The sequence below is a fragment of the Zonotrichia albicollis genome, chromosome 15 (genome assembly GCF_047830755.1).
Source record: "Zonotrichia albicollis isolate bZonAlb1 chromosome 15, bZonAlb1.hap1, whole genome shotgun sequence".
NCBI lineage: Eukaryota > Metazoa > Chordata > Aves > Passeriformes > Passerellidae > Zonotrichia > Zonotrichia albicollis.
The window spans coordinates 15,725,441-15,744,305 of NC_133833.1; the positions used below are offsets into that span (position 1 = coordinate 15,725,441).

Sequence of the window (18,865 nt, forward strand, 5' to 3'; positions counted from 1 at the left end):
GTCACGTGTGGATCATTCTGATATCTGCAAGAACACCCCAAAACCTGCATGATTTGCCCAGTTTGTGTGGTGCCAGCTGTCACACGTTGTTGACACAGTGAGTGGTCTTGTGCTTTGGCACTTGCTGTGTTCTCTTGGAGGAACAGATCTGTGTGGACTGGGATCAGAGCTGTCACAGCTCTAATCACAGAATTTCTATGAACTCTAACATGCAGCTCTGTGGCCTTTCTACCCAAGGTTACTGAAACAGGTGCAAAGAATTCATGGTGACGATCATGTAGCTGGGAAGAGCTTTTAGACATTCTGTACATCTTTTGTGGTGATCATGAAGGAAGATGAGGAAGTACAAGGGCCTGGATCCCACATGCATACTGGGGTTTACAGACAGGGCACGTTGCTGGGGTTGAGCAATGTCTGACATTTTGGCAGTGATCCTGCATGTGGTGCTAAAGAAATCTTGGGCCTGTGTGATGGGGAGGGTGAATTTGGGTGGGAAGGAGTGTTGCCCCAGGGAAAGGCAGATGCTGAGTAGAACACGGCCTGTAGCATTGAGGAAGAACTGGAGAATGTCTGGTTAGCTGTGGAGATCTCATTTCCCATGCATTTTGATAGAGGATGCCAATAGAAATCCTTGTGAAAATATTCACTACATAGTGGTGTTCTTCTGGGATCCTCTCAGGACCTCCAGCAGTTCTCTGTATTCTTGCTTTCTGTTGTTCCCTGTGATATTACAGCTTATGAAGTGACTGGCCATCCATGCCTTGAATCACTTGTCTTGGATGTGAAATTTTCTTGGTAAAAGAGAAGACTCTTTGAAATTTGTGTCATCCTGCCAGGCTTTCTTGGGACATGGCATCAGTCATCTCCCTGGTCTTGGTCATCTAGCTGGCACTAAGGGACACTGTTCATTAAGAAAAGTACTCCTGGTCATGGAGTTTATTTTTCTGATGAAGCAACCAGTGATGCTACAGGTGATTTACTCCTAGAAGAAGAGGCTGTGTGTGAGAGACAGGTGTACTTTGGTTCCCGAGATGCCTTAAGTTTTAGCTTTCATATTTTGCAGATTCGGTACTGTATTAGTATATAACTCTGAGCTTTATATAATGTGTTAAAGAAATTGTCCTTACATTTCAGTCAGACAAACAATCCTTTTCCAGCCCCAGAGCTAAGGATACCATTGTAGCTTCAGGCCCAAAATGTGCAAACAACAACAGATTGAGGAATGCAATCTGGGAGGATGGGAGTGCATGACCTGGAGCTGTAATTGAACAATTAACGCCAGTATTTAAATGGACCACTTATAAAAGTGTGAAAACCCGTGACCCATCAGCCATCCTGTGTGTATCCTCAGCCGGGCTCTTGCACTGCCCAAGGTGCATCCTTATAAAGACTTTTTAATGAATTCCTACTTTATTCCTTTAGCACTGTCTAGCCTCTGTTCTATACAGCCTCTCAATGCATCACCCGTTTAGCTGTGGTATCTTCACTTTGGATCAACTAAATATTGCCTGAATTGAAATTCCTGTAGGTCTGGAGCTCCATTATGTTCTCTCATTTGATTCTGCTGCTTTGTGGGACAGGGTGAGAAGAGGGAAGGGAAGGCAGATGGTGAAGTGAACTCAATGCTTTTCTAGGCGTGGATGTGCTGGACATGTTGAGGATGCTTTCAGTGACAATGCCGTGGTGAATTTTGTAATAGCTCTGCAGGTGAAAACTAAGTCAGTCAGAATTGCTCTCTGTCCAGGTAAATGAGGAATGTGGAGTCATCATGCTTGTTTTTGCAGTGTTCTTGCAGGATTATCATGCTGGACTGTAAGGGGTTTGATTTTGTAAAGGAGAGACTCCCGTTTGTAACTTGGACTCTGGAGCCTTTTTTGTATTAGATGTCTGAATGGGTGGAATATTATCTGGTGTAACAAAGCTGTTCTCTACTATGTGATTTCTTTGTTGATTTATTTTTTGGGTCCTTGAGATGACTGAGGGCTCCAAAGGTGGATTGGATCCTGAAGGGAGAGGGAACTGCAGGTGCTTGGTAGGGGAGGAATAGAAGGCTATTCCCTGTCATGAGGAATGAGAGGTGGGAGTGCCCTGTTGCTAAAGGACATGTCTGTGCTTCATGACGTGGTGGTGTAGCTATTTTTAAAACATTTTCTTAAGGGGAAAATACACAATAGAAGATACAAAGAACGCAGTAACAGACAAGGGGAGTGAAAGATTTCACCATGAGGAGAGAAAGAAAAAGCAAAGAAAAAAAAAGATAAAACAGGAAAAGAAAAAGGATGGAGAAGAAGTGGAAAAAAGAAGCAATGGAAGGAATCGTTGCAAGGAAGAAGAATGAGAACTTTATTGAAAGGACGTGTTCATTGCTAGTATTATTATATATACATTTGGAAAGAATGTTAGTAAAGGGAATGGAAGCACATAAGAGACAAAGAAAGAAAATGAGAAAGAGGTAGTAAAATTATTACAATTAAGAGCATGAAGAAGACATAGGGAAAGAGAACCAGGAAACAGAAGGGAAAGAGACAAAAAAGAAGAGAAAGATTAGCAGAAGAAAATGAAGGAGACAAGGATATGTGAAGGATGGCGACTGTACAAGAAAAAATTGGGACAGAAAGGGAGCAAGGAAGTAACAAAGAAAGAAGAGAATCAAAGCAAAAAGAAGGAATATAAAGGACCTGTTCTGCGGGCACCAACCTTATGTTTCCATGCTGAGCAGAGCTGGTCCGGAACAGCCTTTTTTTGGCTGGAGCACCGCGCCCCGGCGCTGATAGAGCATAATTAGCGCTGATAACCTCCAACATCGATGGTCTCCAGCGCGGTGCCGAAGGACACGGGCCAATCGCCGGCGGGGGTAAAGAAGAGCAAAGAGAGAAAGGAAGGCTAAATGGAATAAATATTAGGGCAGGGCAATAAAGCAAAAGGACAATGTGGAGAGGAAACAATAGCAAATAACAGGAAAACTAAAAAGGAAAAAGTAAGAAAGTGAAGTGAAAGGCAAACCGATGAAAACCAGACAAATAACGGGTGGTAGAAAGGAAGAAGAGGAAAGAAGGAAATTAATCTAGACAAGCAAGCGAAAAAGAAAAGGAAATAAGAAAAAGAAGAGAAGCACAGAGGAAGAGACGGCAGCGGGGATAGCCTGAACGGAGCGGGTGCACAGGCGCTGTCGCAGACCGTGCGAGACGGCGGAGGAGCGCACGGTGTCGCTGCAGGCTCAGGAACGGGTCCGTGTGGGCGGCTCCGCCCCGGTGCGGCGGAGAGCCCGGCTGTGAGCGCGGGGGGGCGGCTGGGGCCGGGCAGCAGAGCCGGTGCGTCCGGGCGGCGGCGGGGAGCCGTGCGGGGCCCGGGCCGGGGCCGGCAGGCAGAGCGGCGGCGGCGGGCGGCGCGGCAGGAAGGATGGGCGAGCGTTGTTGTGCGGCGGTGGTGCGGGTGCTGGTGCTGCAGGCGGCCTGGGCGCTGTCGGGCGGGCAGGTGCGCTACTCGGTGCCGGAGGAAGCCAAGGCCGGCACGGTGGTGGGCCGTCTGGCGCAGGACCTGGGCCTGGAGGCGGGCGAGGCGGAGGCGCGGCGGCTGCGGCTGGTGGCGCCGGGCCGGCGGGCGAGCGTGGAGGTGAGCGGGGCGAGCGGCGCGCTGGTGGTGAGCTCGCGGCTGGACCGGGAGGAGCTGTGCGGCAAGAGCGCGCCGTGCGCGCTGCGCCTGGAGGTGCTGCTGGAGCGGCCGCTGCGCGTCTTCCATGTGCAGCTGGAGGTCACCGACATCAACGACAATGCCCCCGTCTTCCCCGCCGCCCGGAAAAACCTCAGCATCGCGGAACTGTCTGTGCCGGGGTCTCGTTTCCCGCTGGAGGGCGCGTCTGATGCGGATATCGGAGCGAACGCACAGCTCACCTACACACTCAGCCCCAGCGAGCATTTTAGCTTGGAAGTGAAATCCAAGGACGAAAATAAAATCTCTGTACTGCTCGTATTAACGAAACCTCTGGACCGCGAGACGATTCCCGTGCACCGTTTGGTGCTGACGGCGACTGACGGGGGCCGGCCGTCTCTGACGGGGACAATGGAGCTGGTGATCTCAGTGCTGGATGTGAACGACAATGCGCCTCAGTTCAACCAGTCGTTGTATAAAGTGCAGTTACCGGAAAATACGTCTCCGGGAACTGTGTTTTTACAGCTAACAGCGACAGACAAAGATGAGGGAATTAATCAAGAAATATATTATTCTTTTAGCGATGCGGTTTCTGCCAAAATTCAGGATCTTTTCAAAATTGACGAAAAATCTGGGGAAATACGGACTGCCGGTGAATTGGATTTCGAGGACACTCAGTCATATGACTTAGAGATTGAAGTAACAGATAAAGGAACACCCTCGCTTTCGGGTCACTGCAGTGTGGATTTGAAGGTTCTGGACGTGAACGACAACGCGCCGGAGGTGTGGGTGACGTCGCTGTCGGTGCCGGTGCCCGAGGACGCGTCGTTGGGGACGGTGGTGGCCCTGCTGAGCGTGTCGGACCGGGACTCGGGGGAGAACGGTCGCGTGCGGTGCTGGGTGTGGCCGGCGTCGCCGTTCGGTCTGGAGGCGACGTTCGCGGGCTCGTACTCGCTGGTGTTGCGCGAGGCGCTGGACCGGGAGCGGGTGTCGGAGTACGAGGTGGAGGTGCGTGCGGAGGACGGCGGGGCGCCGGCGCTGCGCGCCAGCCGCGGGCTGCGGGTGCCGGTGTCGGACGTGAACGACAACGCGCCCTTGTTCGCGCAGGCCGTGTACACGGTGCTGGCGCGGGAGAACAACGCGGCGGGCGCGGAGCTGGCGCGGCTGTGGGCGCGGGACCCGGACGAGGCGGCCAACGGGCGCGTCAGCTACTCGGTGTGGGACGGCGGCGTGAGCGTGGGCGTAGGCGGCGCCGCGGGCTCCTCGTCGTCGGGTGGCAGCGGGTGGCGTCCGGCGTCGAGCTACGTGTCGGTGGACGCGGAGAGCGGGCGGCTGTGGGCGCTGCAGCCCTTGGACTACGAGGAGCTGCAGGTGCTGCAGTTCGAGGTGCGCGCGGTGGACGCGGGGGAGCCGCCGCTGAGCGGCAACGCCACGGTGCAGCTGTTCGTGCTGGACGAGAACGACAACGCGCCGGCGCTGCTGCCGCCCGCGGGCTCGGCAGCGGAGGCGGGCGGCGTGGCGGCGGCGGCGGAGGCGGCTTTGGCGCTGGCGGGGGCGGGCTCGGAGTCGGGCACGCTGTGGGCGTGGGCGGCGTGGGGCGCGCCCGCGGGCCAGGTGGTGGCCAAGATCCGCGCCGTGGACGCCGACTCGGGCTACAACGCGTGGCTGCGCTACGAGCTGTGGGAGCCGCGGGGCAAGGGCCCGTTCCGCGTGGGGCTCTACAGCGGCGAGGTGAGCACGGCGCGGGCGCTGGACGAGGCGGACGGGCCTCGCCAGAGGCTGCTGATCGTCGTGCGTGACCACGGCGAGCCGGCGCGCTCGGCCACGGCCACGCTCAGCGTGTCGCTGCTCGAGGCCGCCGAGGCGGCGCTGGCCGCGGGCTCGTCGTCGTCGTTGTCGGCGGTGTCGCGCTCGGCGGCGGGCGTGGAGCTCGGGGCCGGGGCGGCGAGCGCGGCCACCAACGTGTGGCTGGTGGTGGCCATCTGCGCCGTGTCCAGCCTCTTCCTGCTGGCCGTGGTGCTGTACGGGGCGTCGCGCTGGGCGCCGCGGGCGGCCGTGCTCTCGGGGCCCGGGCCCACGACGCTCGTGTGCGCCAGCGAAGTGGGCAGCTGGTCCTACTCGCAGCGCCACAGCCGCAGCCTGTGCGTGGCGGACGGCGCTGCCAAGAGCGACCTCATGGTTTTCAGCCCCAACTTCCCTCCGCCGCCGCCCGCTCCTGCAGCCAAGGACACGCAGCCGGAGCCCTCCGCTCTCCTCGACACGGTCAGTTTTCCTTCCTTCATTCCCTTCTCCGCTCCTTTTTATCCGCACTCTGACTTAATGCTGCTTTAAGCTGGGCCCATTTCCCAGGGCTTACTGATCTTGGTTGCTTATCTGGTATTTAAGAAAGACAATGGGACGTTTGCATCTGTTACCGCGACCTTGTTTGGGCCCCCAGCTTTTTTTAGGGGGTATACCATATAGACAAATCAGCATCCGCGCGCAGTTCCTGTAGGCAAGTGAGGTTTGATCCCCTAAATGTGAGTTGTTCTGCTTTACAATTAAATTACTTTTCTGTGCGACAAGAGGTGCCAGGCGGTGTGAGATGGGCAGGCTGCAAGGGGATTCTATTTCTCTTGTGTAGCTTTCCACCCCATTTGGGTGAAGGAGTTCAAAACACCCAGGCTGTGTTAGTGACAGACTCGCTGGCACTGTGTACCCTCTCCTTGCTTTTGCTGAGTGGTAACCGTGCTCGTTTTCATTTGTCTTTTTATTGAAAACTGCCCTCCTCCTCCTTAATTATGATCATGTGAAGAAAGTATGATGCAAGGTGAATAGTAGATATTCAAGGACAAAGTTCTCTATTACCATTCTACTATGAGACTCATTTAGAAAATAGGGTAGCTGTGGCAATATTTCCTATGACCTTCCTGTGTTTGTTTTGCAAGTATCATGCTGTTCTGGTTATTAGTAGAAAGCGTGATCCAAGGTATGTCTTTCAAAAGGGAAATTCATCTGTTGTTTTCCTGCTGCCCACATTCCTGAGGATTTGCATTTCTGACCAGCGAGGTAATGTGAAGTATACTGTCCTTTTTTGATGTTCTCGCAAAACTTTCATCAATTATTACATCAATTATCAAGACTTAGAAGAGCTTTAACCGTGGAAATTTTCACTTGTGTAATGAACAAACAAACAAATAGCCCCCAAAATCAATGAATCACCTTTGCCCACCAATTCTCAAGTAACATTCTCCAACACAGAAAGCATTATGTATTAGTGTCCTTGCCACAGTTTTGGTTCTTGGAGCACAAAATCAATGCTATTCCTCTTTAGAGGTTCCAACACCACCTTTGAAAATAGTATTCCCATAGAGAAGCATGACAAAACATGAGGTGTCAGCAGAAGAGCATCTCTTATACACTGTGTTGATGATACTGTCTGTGGATTTTTACAGTGTCATTGCTGGGAAGGATAAGCCATTGTCATGTTGAACCTGTGGTAGGAAAGGAAACTGTGGTCTGTTGTATAGAGTAGGGCCTCGCCCTTTTCTGATGGGAAGGGTGATCCTGAGCAGCAGAAAGATTTGTATGGGGAAAGTGAAAATCCTTGGGGAGACAATGGATCATGTAACAAAATATCATGAGGTTATATATCTGTCTTTAGAACGGGTCTCAGAGTGAAGGATTTGTACAGGAAAGGATGAGACAAGATGGGAACAGAAGAGTGTTCTTGGTGAGGATGCTTTCCTGCTTCCTAAGGGTCTGGATTGGTGAGGCCCTCCTGATAGTGAGATGAGTGTGTGATTCTGAAACGCCCACAGTGTCCCTTGCATTTAGCAATCTCTCCACCAGGGGCTGTCTCTGCTGCTGCTGCCTGGCTGGTGCAGGCCATGTGTTGGTAAGTGTTTGAATCCTTAAGATCAGAGGGTTTTGGCAAAGCTGCAAAAGGCAGGCCTCAGAGACAGCAAACCTGCGATTAGAGCTAAGCAGTAGCCATGAGATTTGTCAGCAGAAAAGTGATATAAGAAGAAGAAAATTAAGGACAAACAGAACGATCGATGGTTTGTATATCAACCTTTGTCTAGAATAACTCCCTGAGCTACAGAAAAGTATATCTAGTGAGATGTTAGGAATATATATTATATTATATTATATTATATTATATTATATTATATTATATTATATTATATTATATTATATTATATTATATTATATTACATCACATCACATCATATCATATCATATTATAATGGAGCTCTGTGCATTGTGTTTTAAGCGTAGAAAGAAGGTATTGTATTTGAAATAAATAAGCATTGTTTTAACTAATGCTTATAGGGGATGGATAGAACGACTGTCGATATGCTTTTGCTCTGTGTGATTGGTCAAAAAACTTTAAAAGTATGTTGTAACGTTAAGTTTTTTGTCTGCTGCTGGAGATGTGAGCTGCTGGCATCTTCCCATTGTCATAACCATCTAATGAGAGTGATGCTGCAAAATCAAACAGCTCAAGGCACGTTCCCCAGCAGTCCCTTCCTGTTCGTGATATGTACAGAGACCCCAGCCAGTGATGGTAAGAGGTGATGAGATGGAGAGTGCTGAAATGTTGTGTGATGAAACAGCTTTTCAGGTTCAAAGTTTCAAGATGTTGTGAGAGGGGAACATTTCAACTTGCTATCCTTGTGTAATAGTCTCTACCGGTGTAGATTTCCCATGATGATTCCTTCCTCCTCCTCAGGTGGGATTTACAAAGAATTATTTAATACATGTAGTTGTAATCTTTATGCGCTCAACTTCTTTTAATTGTGCACTGCACAAGGGGCCTCAGTAGAGATGGTGTGTCCTTATGTCACGTGTGGATCATTCTGATATCTGCAAGAACACCCCAAAACCTGCATGATTTGCCCAGTGTGTGTGGTGCCAGCTGTCCCACGTGGTTGACAATGTGAGTGCTCTTGTGCTTTGGCACTTGCTGTGTTCTCTTGGAGGAACAGATCTGTGTGGACTGGGATCAGAGCTGTCACAGCTCTAATCACAGAATTTCTATGAACTCTAACATGCAGCTCTGTGGCCTTTCTACCCAAGGTTACTGAAACAGGTGCAAAGAATTCATGGTGAAGATCATGTAGCTGGGAAGAGCTTTTAGACATTCTGTACATCTTTTGTGGTGATCATGAAGGAAGATGAGGAAGTACAAGGGCCTGGATCCCACATGCATACTGGGGTTTACAGACAGGGCACGTTGCTGTGGTTGAACGATGTTTGACATTTTGGCAGTGATCCTGCATGTGGTGCTAAAGAAATCTTGGGCCTGTGTGATGGGGAGGGTGAATTTGGGTGGGGAGGAGTGTTGCCCCAGGGAAAGGCAGATCCTGAGTAGAACACGGCCTGTAGCATTGAGGAGGAACTGGAGAATGTCTGGTTAACTGTGGAGATCTCATTTCCCATTCATTTTGATAGAGGATGCCAATAGAAATCCTTGTGAAAATACTCACTACATAGTGGTGTTCTTCTGGGATCCTCTCAGGACCTCCAGCAGTTCTCTGTATTCTTGCTTTCTGTTGTTCCCTGTGATATTACAGCTTATGAAGTGACTGGCCATCCATGCCCTGAATCACTTGTCTTGGATGTGAAATTTTCTTGGTAAAAGAGAAGACTCTTTGAAATTTGTGTCATTCTGCCAGGCTTTCTTGGGACATGGCATCAGTCATCTCCCTGGTCTTGGTCATCTAGCTGGAACTAAGGGACACTGTCCCTTAAAACAAGTACACCTGGTCCCGGACTTTTTTTTTCTGAAAAATCAATCAGTGATGCTACAGGTGAGTTACTCCTACCAGAAGAGGTTGGTGTGAGAGACAGGTGTACTTTGGTTCCTGTGATGCCTTAACTTTTAGCTTTATGACATATTCTCCATATTTTCCAGATTCTGTACTGTATTTTAATATTTTCCAGATTCTGTACTGCATTGGTATATAACTCTGAACTTCATGTGAAGTGTTAGCAAGTTCTCCTCACAGTTCAGTCAGACAAAACAATCCTTTTCCAGCCCCAGAGCTAAGGACAATGTTGCAGGTTCTGGCCCAAGAAGTGTAACCACCAGTGAATTTAGGAGAGCAATCTGGGAGGATGGGACTGCATGACCTGGATCAATAATTGAGCAATTAACGCCAATATTTAAATGGACCAAAAATTATAAAAGTGAGAAAACTCATGACCCACCATCCATCTTGGGTTTAGCCTTGGCGGGGGTCCTGTAATGCCCAAGGTGCATCCTTTGAAGGCCTTTTAATATATCCCTACTTTATTCCTTTAGCACTGTCTAGCCTCTGTTCTATGCAGCCTCTCAACACATCACCCGTTCAGCTGCGTTATCTTCACATTGGATCAACTAAATATTGCCTGAATTGAAATTCCTGTAGGTCTGGAGCTCCATTATGTGCTCTCATTTGATTCTGCTGCTTTGTGGGACAGGGTGAGAAGAGGGAAGGGAAGGCAGATGGAGAAGTGAACTCAATGCTTTTCTAGGCCTGGATGTGCTGGGCATGCAGAGGATACTTTCAGTGACAATGCCGTGATGAATTTTGTAATAGCTCTGCAGGTGAAAACTAAGTCAGTCAGAATTGCTCTCTGTCCAGGTAAATGAGGAATGTGGAGTCATCATGCTTGTTTTTGCAGTGTTCTTGAAGGATCATGCTGGACTCTGATGGGTTTGATTTTGTAGATGAGAGACTCCCGTTTGTAACTTGGACTTTAGAGCCTTTTTTGTATTAGATGTCTGCATGGGTGGAATATTATCTGGTGTAACAAAGCTGTTCTCTACTATGTGATTGCTTTGTTGATTTATTTTTTGGGTCCTTGAGATGACTGAAGGCTCCGAACGTGGATTGGATCCTGAAGGAAGAGGAAACTGCAGGTGCTTGGTAGGGGAGGAATAGAAGGCTATTCCCTGTCATGAGAAATGAGAGGTGGGAGTGCTCTGTTGCTAAAGGACATGTCTGTGCTTCATGACGTGGTGGTGTAGCTATTTTAAAACATTTCCTTAAGGGGAAAATACACAACAGAAGATTCAAGGATGGCAGCAACAGACAAGGTGAGAGAAAGAAAAAGCAAAGAAGAAAAAGATAAAACGGAAGAAGGAAACGACAAAGATGAAGTGAACAAAAGAAGCAATGGAAGGAATCATTGCAAGGAAGAAGAACGAGAACATTATTCAAAGGACGTGTTCATTGCTAGTGTTAAATAAACATTTGGAAAGAATATTAGTAAAGGAAATAGAACCACTTAAGAGATAAAAAAAATAATGAAAAGGGGGAGGTAAAAATATTACAATTAGGATCAAGAAGACGACACGGGGAAAGAGAACCAGGAAATAGAAGAAAAAGAGAAAGAGTAGCAAAAGGAAATGAAGGAGAAAATGTTATATCAAGAAAGGCGACTATAAAAGAAAAAATGAAGACAGAAAGAGAGCAAGGAATTAACAAATCTAGAAGAGAGTGGAAGCAAAAAGAAGGAAGATAAAGGACCTGAAGAGCAGGCACCGACCTTGTTTACACGCTGAGAAGAGCTCCTCCGGAACAGCCTTTCCCCGATTGCAGCACCGCGCCCCGGCGCTGATACACCATAATTGGCGCTGATTAACCGTAATTAGCTCTGAGAACTCCATCATCAATGGTCTCCACCGCGACGCAAGAGGCAGCTGACAAATTGCCGGAGGGGGAAAAGAAGAAGGATGATTGGAAAAGAAGGTTAAATGTCTTAAAGATGAGGGCAGGGCAATAAAGCAAAAGGACCATATGGAGAGGAAACAATTGAAAACAAGAGGAAGATTAAAAAGGAAAGAAAAGGGAAACGGTGGGAAAAGCGAACAATGAAAACCAGAGAAATGATGGAAGAAGGAAAGGAAGGAGAGGTTGAGGGAAAAAAATGAATCTATGAAGGCAAATAGCAATCGATAAAGAAAAAGAATTATAAAAATAAGAGGAGCACAGAGGAAGAGACGGCAGAGGGGATGGCCTTAACGGAGCGGGTGCACTGGAAATGTCGCTGAGGGTGTGTGGCGGCGGAGGAGCGCACGGTGTCGCTGCAGGCTCAAGAACGGATCCGTGTGGGCGGCTCCGCCCCGGTGCGGCGGAGAGCCCGGCTGTGAGCGCGGGGGGGTGGCTCGGGCCGGGCAGCAGAGCCGGTGCGTCCGGGCGGCGGCGGGGAGCCGTGCGGGGCCCGGGCCGGGGCCGGCAGGCAGAGCGGCAGGAAGGATGGGCGAGCGTTGTTGTGCGGCGGTGGTGCGGGTGCTGGTGCTGCAGGCGGCCTGGGCGCTGTCGGGCGGGCAGGTGCGCTACTCGGTGCCGGAGGAAGCCAAGGCCGGCACGGTGGTGGGCCGTCTGGCGCAGGACCTGGGCCTGGAGGCGGGCGAGGCGGAGGCGCGGCGGCTGCGGCTGGTGGCGCCGGGCCGGCGGGCGAGCGTGGAGGTGAGCGGGGCGAGCGGCGCGCTGGTGGTGAGCTCGCGGCTGGACCGGGAGGAGCTGTGCGGCAAGAGCGCGCCGTGCGCGCTGCGCCTGGAGGTGCTGCTGGAGCGGCCGCTGCGCGTCTTCCATGTGCAGCTGGAGGTCACCGACATCAACGACAATGCCCCCGTCTTCCCCGCCGCCCGGAAAAACCTCAGCATCGCGGAATCGTCTTTGCTCGGGTCTCGTTTCCCGCTGGAGGCCGCGTCGGATGCGGATATCGGAGCGAACGCGCAGCTCACCTACACACTCAGCCCCAGCGAGCATTTCTCTCTGGATTTGCACCGCAGTGAGGAATATCGAGAATCCCTGTTTCTGGTACTCACGAAATCTCTGGACCGCGAGACGATTCCCGTGCACCGGTTGGTGCTGACAGCCACTGACGGGGGCCGGCCGTCTCTGACAGGGACAATGGAGCTGGTGATCTCGGTCGAGGATGCCAACGACAACGCTCCTCAATTCAACCAGTCTGTGTATAAAGTGCATCTTCCAGAGAGTGCTGCGGTGGGTACGCTGGTGGCAAGAGTGAATGCCACCGATCCTGATTTGGGAAGTAATGGAGAAGTGACATTTAGTGTGAGCAATACTTTTCCTGAAATGGGGATGAACAATTTCCTTTTAAATGCGAGGACGGGTGAAATTAATCTGGCGGACTCCGTGGACTATGAGGAGGTTCGTTTATATGAGATACAAATCGAAGCGAGGGATAAGGGCACACCCTCTCTGTCGGGTCACTGCAAGGTGGTGCTGGAGGTGGTGGACGTGAACGACAATGCGCCGGAGGTGTGGGTGACGTCGCTGTCGGTGCCGGTGCCCGAGGACGCGTCGTTGGGGACGGTGGTGGCCCTGCTGAGCGTGTCGGACCGGGACTCGGGGGAGAACGGTCGCGTGCGGTGCTGGGTGTGGCCGGCGTCGCCGTTCGGTCTGGAGGCGACGTTCGCGGGCTCGTACTCGCTGGTGCTGCGCGAGGCGCTGGACCGGGAGCGGGTGTCGGAGTACGAGGTGGAGGTGCGTGCGGAGGACGGCGGGGCGCCGGCGCTGCGCGCCAGCCGCGGGCTGCGGGTGCCGGTGTCGGACGTGAACGACAACGCGCCCTTGTTCGCGCAGGCCGTGTACACGGTGCTGGCGCGGGAGAACAACGCGGCGGGCGCGGAGCTGGCGCGGCTGTGGGCGCGGGACCCGGACGAGGCGGCCAACGGGCGCGTCAGCTACTCGGTGTGGGACGGCGGCGTGGGCGTGGGCGGCGGCGCCGCGGGCTCCTCGTCGGGTGGAAGCGGGTGGCGTCCGGCGTCGAGCTACGTGTCGGTGGACGCGGAGAGCGGGCGGCTGTGGGCGCTGCAGCCCTTGGACTACGAGGAGCTGCAGGTGCTGCAGTTCGAGGTGCGCGCGGTGGACGCGGGGGAGCCGCCGCTGAGCGGCAACGCCACGGTGCAGCTGTTCGTGCTGGACGAGAACGACAACGCGCCGGCGCTGCTGCCGCCCGCGGGCTCGGCAGCGGAGGCGGGCGGCGTGGCGGCGGCGGCGGAGGCGGAGGCGGCTTTGGCGCTGGCGGGGGCGGGCTCGGAGTCGGGCACGCTGTGGGCGTGGGCGGCGTGGGGCGCGCCCGCGGGCCAGGTGGTGGCCAAGATCCGCGCCGTGGACGCCGACTCGGGCTACAACGCGTGGCTGCGCTACGAGCTGTGGGAGCCGCGGGGCAAGGGCCCGTTCCGCGTGGGGCTCTACAGCGGCGAGGTGAGCACGGCGCGGGCGCTGGACGAGGCGGACGGGCCTCGCCAGAGGCTGCTGATCGTCGTGCGCGACCACGGCGAGCCGGCGCGCTCGGCCACGGCCACGCTCAGCGTGTCGCTGCTCGAGGCCGCCGAGGCGGCGCTGGCCGCGGGATCTTCGTCGTCGTCCTCAGTTGTGTCGCGCTCGGCGGCGGGCGTGGAGCTCGGGGCCGGGGCGGCGAGCGCGGCCACCAACGTGTGGCTGGTGGTGGCCATCTGCGCCGTGTCCAGCCTCTTCCTGCTGGCCGTGGTGCTGTACGGGGCGTCGCGCTGGGCGCCGCGGGCGGCCGTGCTCTCGGGGCCCGGGCCCACGACGCTCGTGTGCGCCAGCGAAGTGGGCAGCTGGTCCTACTCGCAGCGCCACAGCCGCAGCCTGTGCGTGGCGGACGGCGCTGCCAAGAGCGACCTCATGGTTTTCAGCCCCAACTTCCCTCCGCCGCCGCCCGCTCCTGCAGCCAAGGACACGCAGCCGGAGCCCTCCGCTCTCCTCGACACGGTCAGTGGCATTGCTTTTCTCAACCTTTCTACTTCTCTCTTTCTTCCGCTCCTTTGCTCAAATTGCTGTGGCCGGAGGTCGGTGGGTGCTTCACGGGTGCTTAAGAAATCAAAGGCACATTTGCATCTGTCGCAGGGTCCTGCCGGAGTTCCAGAACTCCTGATGGTAGGAGGGGAAGGCTTGCTAGTGAAAAAAGTGGAGCTGTACCCCTGTGCTGTTACGGTCCGCACCTGAGTTGTGCTGGCGTGGATATGAATTGTTTTCCTCTACAATGAAGTAATTTTCTAAGGAGTCATTTTTGCAGATAGTGGTCTTCCTGTCTGGTATGTAATGTTTTCTCTGAGGTTTAGTGTAGGAGCGCAAAAGAAGGAGGCTGTGGTGGTAACAGACCCCGGGCTCTGTGTACTCCCTTTTTGCCTTTGCAGAGTGCTGACTTTGACGGTGTCCTCTGTGGTTTCCTCTCTCTCCTCATCCTCTGTCATTTTCCTCTACAAGAGTTGTGGGGACAGGTGACAATTTTGACTTGTGGTCTAATGTATTTTCAATCGGCAGAATGTAAATTCTCCATTTCGTTTGCTCCAACAGAGTAATTGTGAAAAGTGGCATGGTATTCTGGAGCAGTGGGAAGACTTGTCCTAGAGAACTGGAAATAATCTGTAAAATCACGGTCCATGTAATAGGATGAAAGGAATAGGAGATGTCAGATGATGCCTTTTTCTCCATAATTAATGTTAGAAAGGGAGGAATGGAGCATGCCTAGCAGGAGGCAGGATCATCAAAGAGGATCCTTTCCCAAGTTTCAAGGGTGTGATGTTGGAGGCCTTTTGGACCTTGAGATGATATATGGTATTGAAATGGCCACGGAATCCTTTGAGGTTCTGAATACCTCTATCTGAGACAGTTACTTGTACTGCCTGACAAATGGGAATGTGTTGGGTAACAGCTGGTAACATGCAGACTGATGAACATTTTTGCGGCTGATTTGGGGGGGTTATTGTGGGAGGGTGGCACTACAAACTGGTTTCCATGTGTATTGTCGGGTAGGTATAGCAGCTTCCTCAGCTCTTGCCATGGTGGATCTGTGCCTGTCTTGAGACATGATATTTAAGGGCAGTTAAGGGGGTGGCTGTAATGTTTTTGTGCTTTTCTTCCCCATCTTGTACTCTTGCATGGTCAGTCTGGGTAGAGATGGTGAGTCCTGTGATCACACATGGCTCATTGTGGTGAGCCTGAGTGGATGTACACACCAATCCTCCACATCTGCAGAGCAGCCCAACTCTGGTTTTCTATTGTAGAAATTATTCCACCCAGTTAATATTGTGACTGGACTTGTGGTTCAGATTTGGTGTCATTTTCTTAAAGAAGACTTTTGGGGGCTATGTCAGTGTTTTTCATTACTCTTTTTGCAGAACCTTTAAGAACTTGGTTGGTTTTTTAATTGCTGAAAAGGCCCAAAGCATCCTGGCATGTGGGGAAAGTCAAAGAATCACAGAATTCATTTGCAGCAGTCTTTATATTCTTTGTGGCAGGCATGGGGAAAGGGGAGGATTTGAATACATATTTGGGGAGGGAATGGAGAATATCTATTTTGTGGTGGAGGTCCCAGTTCCCAGGGTGCAAAATATTGGTTACAGTAGAATACTTCAGCAATGGTTCCACCACACTGTGCTGCTTTCCTGGGTGTCCTCTCAGGACACCCAGAAGTTCTGCATGTCTTAGGGCACTCTTGTTCTTCCTGGTATTGATCTTAGGGAAAACATCTCCCCTGTATGCCTTTAATTACTTAGGTTTGGTGTGGGATATTGTTGGTCAAAGAGAACGTTTTGGAATTTGGATCATGCTGTGGAGCCTTCTCTGAATCCTTCCCTCATTGCCTCTCTGCTCTGTGTCTTGCTTGATGGGTCTTGGTATCCAAGATGTGTCCAGAAGTTGCATTCCAATACAGGAGAATGGGAGTTCTTTTAATTATTATCATTCTCTTCTCTATGAAACTGCGAATGTTTTTATTTTTTAGGGTTTGTTTGTTGTTATGTTTATTTTCAGTCTCCCATTGGCAATGTGGCAGGTATTTTGGCCATTCTCCATCAGTGTTGGGGAATGTCTATTCCTCTCTTCTGAGGATTACTTTGAGAGAATTCCTGTGGCTTATATGCCTGCTTCCTTTTTCCCCTGGGAGAGAAGGGCATAATGGAGACTGCATGTTTTCCAGTTTGTGTGGAACATAAATGATATATTTCTGTTCAGCATCCCAAGAAACACTGATCCTGTTGAGCATAATTATCCTTTAAAACGGGCTTCCCTTCCCCAAAAATATTTGTCTTCTGAAGGAGAAACCAGTTCAGAAGAGGTAAGTCGTAGAACAAATGGGGATGTTCTTGAGACTGATGTAATTTAGTTCCTGTTCAGTTGCGGCATCTTTTTGTTGAATCAGCAGAATGTTCCGCTATTGGACCAGCAGAGCAGCTGTTACCTGCTCTCATTCCTTTTTGATGCTTCCTTGCACAGCCTGAGTGGGAATGGAGGAGGGACAAACATTCATTTCACCGAACAGATGTGTAGGAGGTCAAGGGAGTGTTCTTAGTGACGCTGTTCTGGTGTTGCCTTCGTGGCTTTTGTTTGAGTGTGTGCCAAGTGGGTCATTCTAAGGTGAGTGAGAGATTTTCCGTGGGGCCTCGTAGATACCAAGGTTCTTGGTGTGCTGTCTAGGCAGCAGATGCCTTCCAGAAAGGAAGAGAAGAATACGGAACATGCAAGAGGAAAGTGAGTCAGGAAGGATTGAGGTACATGACAAGTCCTCAGGAGCTGTGGTTGCCGAGCGTACTTTTAGATCTTTAAGGAGGGTTGTCATGTTCGGCTGTGATAGGTTTGAGTTGAGGAATGAGAAAATTCCCTGATTTGTTGGAAATCTTCCAGGCCTCTGTGCACAGATATCCCAATAATTGTGGCTTCAGCATCTGTGTCAGAGAGTGGTGGAACCTCTTTTGATGTAGTAGAGCTGTTCTTTGTCATGTGACTGCCTTGCTGTTTTATTCTGGGTCCTTGAGAGCACTGGAGATTGAAGAGTGTGTCCTTTTTCTGGAGGGAGGGAAGGTGTAGGTGCATGGACAGCAAGGCTGGTTGCTCCCTCTCCACGTTAATAGGAGGTGTAGGGAAGAGAAATGAGACTCGGGCCCCAAGGACATGTCTGTGGTTCCTGGCAGGGGTGCTCTAGCTGTTTTTAAAATATTTTGTTGAAGGAAAAAATTTCCAGAAGATATAAGAATGGAAATAGAAGAGCAGGGGAGGCGACGGCAAGAAAGGAGGAGAGGAAGGGAGAGGAGAAAGAAGGGAGAATGTAGAGGGAAGATTTTTTAAAAATCCAACTAAACAAGGAGGTACATGAAGAATTCAGGTAAAAGAGGAAGAAAGACAGATATTTCCAAGCAGCATTGCGAGGATTTGAAGTATTATCGAGAAGTAAAAAAAAGATCAAAGAGATGAGATGGAAACTGATGAGAAGGGGGAAAACCTAGGACAGGAATAAGCAGGAATGAAAAGACAATGAGGAAGAACAAGGAAAGAGAAGGGAAAGAGGGTAAATTGAATGGGGAAATTACAAATAGCATAAGGAAAATAATAATAATAATAATAATAATAATAATAATAATAATAATAATAATAATAGTAGTAGTAGTAGTAGTTGTAGAAGTAGTAAAGAAAACAATGAACCCATGCAAATAAAAATAAGGCCAGAATGAAAGTAAGAAATGGACATATAAAACAGAGGATAAATGAACTGACCGGCATTCACCTCTCAGTAGACACTGAGCAGAGTTGGATTCTAAAGAGGTTTGTTGGAGCAGCAGAGCTCTCCTGTAACGAGAACCTGTTATTAGTGCTGTTGATCCCACATTTTATGGTCTCTGCGGCGCCAGAGAAAACAGAACACATTGCAATGCAGCTAAAGAATATTGGAGAGTGGAAGGAGTTGGGAAAGGAGTGGAAAGAATGGAGAGTGGCATAACAAGGACGATAAAGAAAAGGGACAATGAAGAAAGAGAAAAGACGATAAAAAACAAAGATAAGTGAAGCACAACATGACCAAAAAGAACGAATTGCAGAAAGCAAGACAAATGAAAAAGCCAGCGAGAAAAGGAGGAAGAAGAACTGAAGAAGGAATTGAAATGAAAGAGGAGGATATAAGGAAAAAAAGGGGAGCACGACAGCAAGACACGGCAGAAAACATACTCATATCGGGTCGGCAGCGCGGGCGATGATCCGGAGCGTGTGAGGCGGCGGAGCAGCGCACGGTGTCGCTGCAGGCTCAAGAACGGGTCCGTGTGGGCGGCTCCGCCCCGGTGCGGCGGAGAGCCCGGCTGTGAGCGCGGGGGGGCGGCTCGGGCCGGGCAGCAGAGCCGGTGCGTCCGGGCGGCGGCGGGGAGCCGTGCGGGGCCCGGGCCGGGGCCGGCAGGCAGAGCGGCGGCGGCGGGCGGCGCGGC

The 18,865-nt window shown here is 51.2% G+C and overlaps 2 protein-coding genes across 2 annotated transcripts; both read left to right on the plus strand.

Annotated features, from left to right (window-relative positions):
• The first annotated feature begins 3,110 nt into the window (after positions 1-3,110).
• Positions 3,111-7,741, plus strand: LOC141730946 (protocadherin alpha-2-like). Its single transcript, XM_074552241.1, has one exon. The coding sequence runs from the start codon at positions 3,400-3,402 to the stop codon at positions 5,977-5,979; it is 2,580 nt and encodes an 859-aa protein (XP_074408342.1). The 5' UTR covers positions 3,111-3,399; the 3' UTR covers positions 5,980-7,741.
• A 3,321-nt stretch (positions 7,742-11,062) lies between these two features.
• LOC141730942 (protocadherin alpha-2-like) lies at positions 11,063-18,861 on the plus strand. Its single transcript, XM_074552237.1, has one exon. It carries the CDS (start codon positions 11,877-11,879, stop codon positions 14,619-14,621), a length of 2,745 nt encoding a protein of 914 aa, XP_074408338.1. The 5' UTR covers positions 11,063-11,876; the 3' UTR covers positions 14,622-18,861.
• The last annotated feature ends 4 nt before the right edge of the window (positions 18,862-18,865 follow it).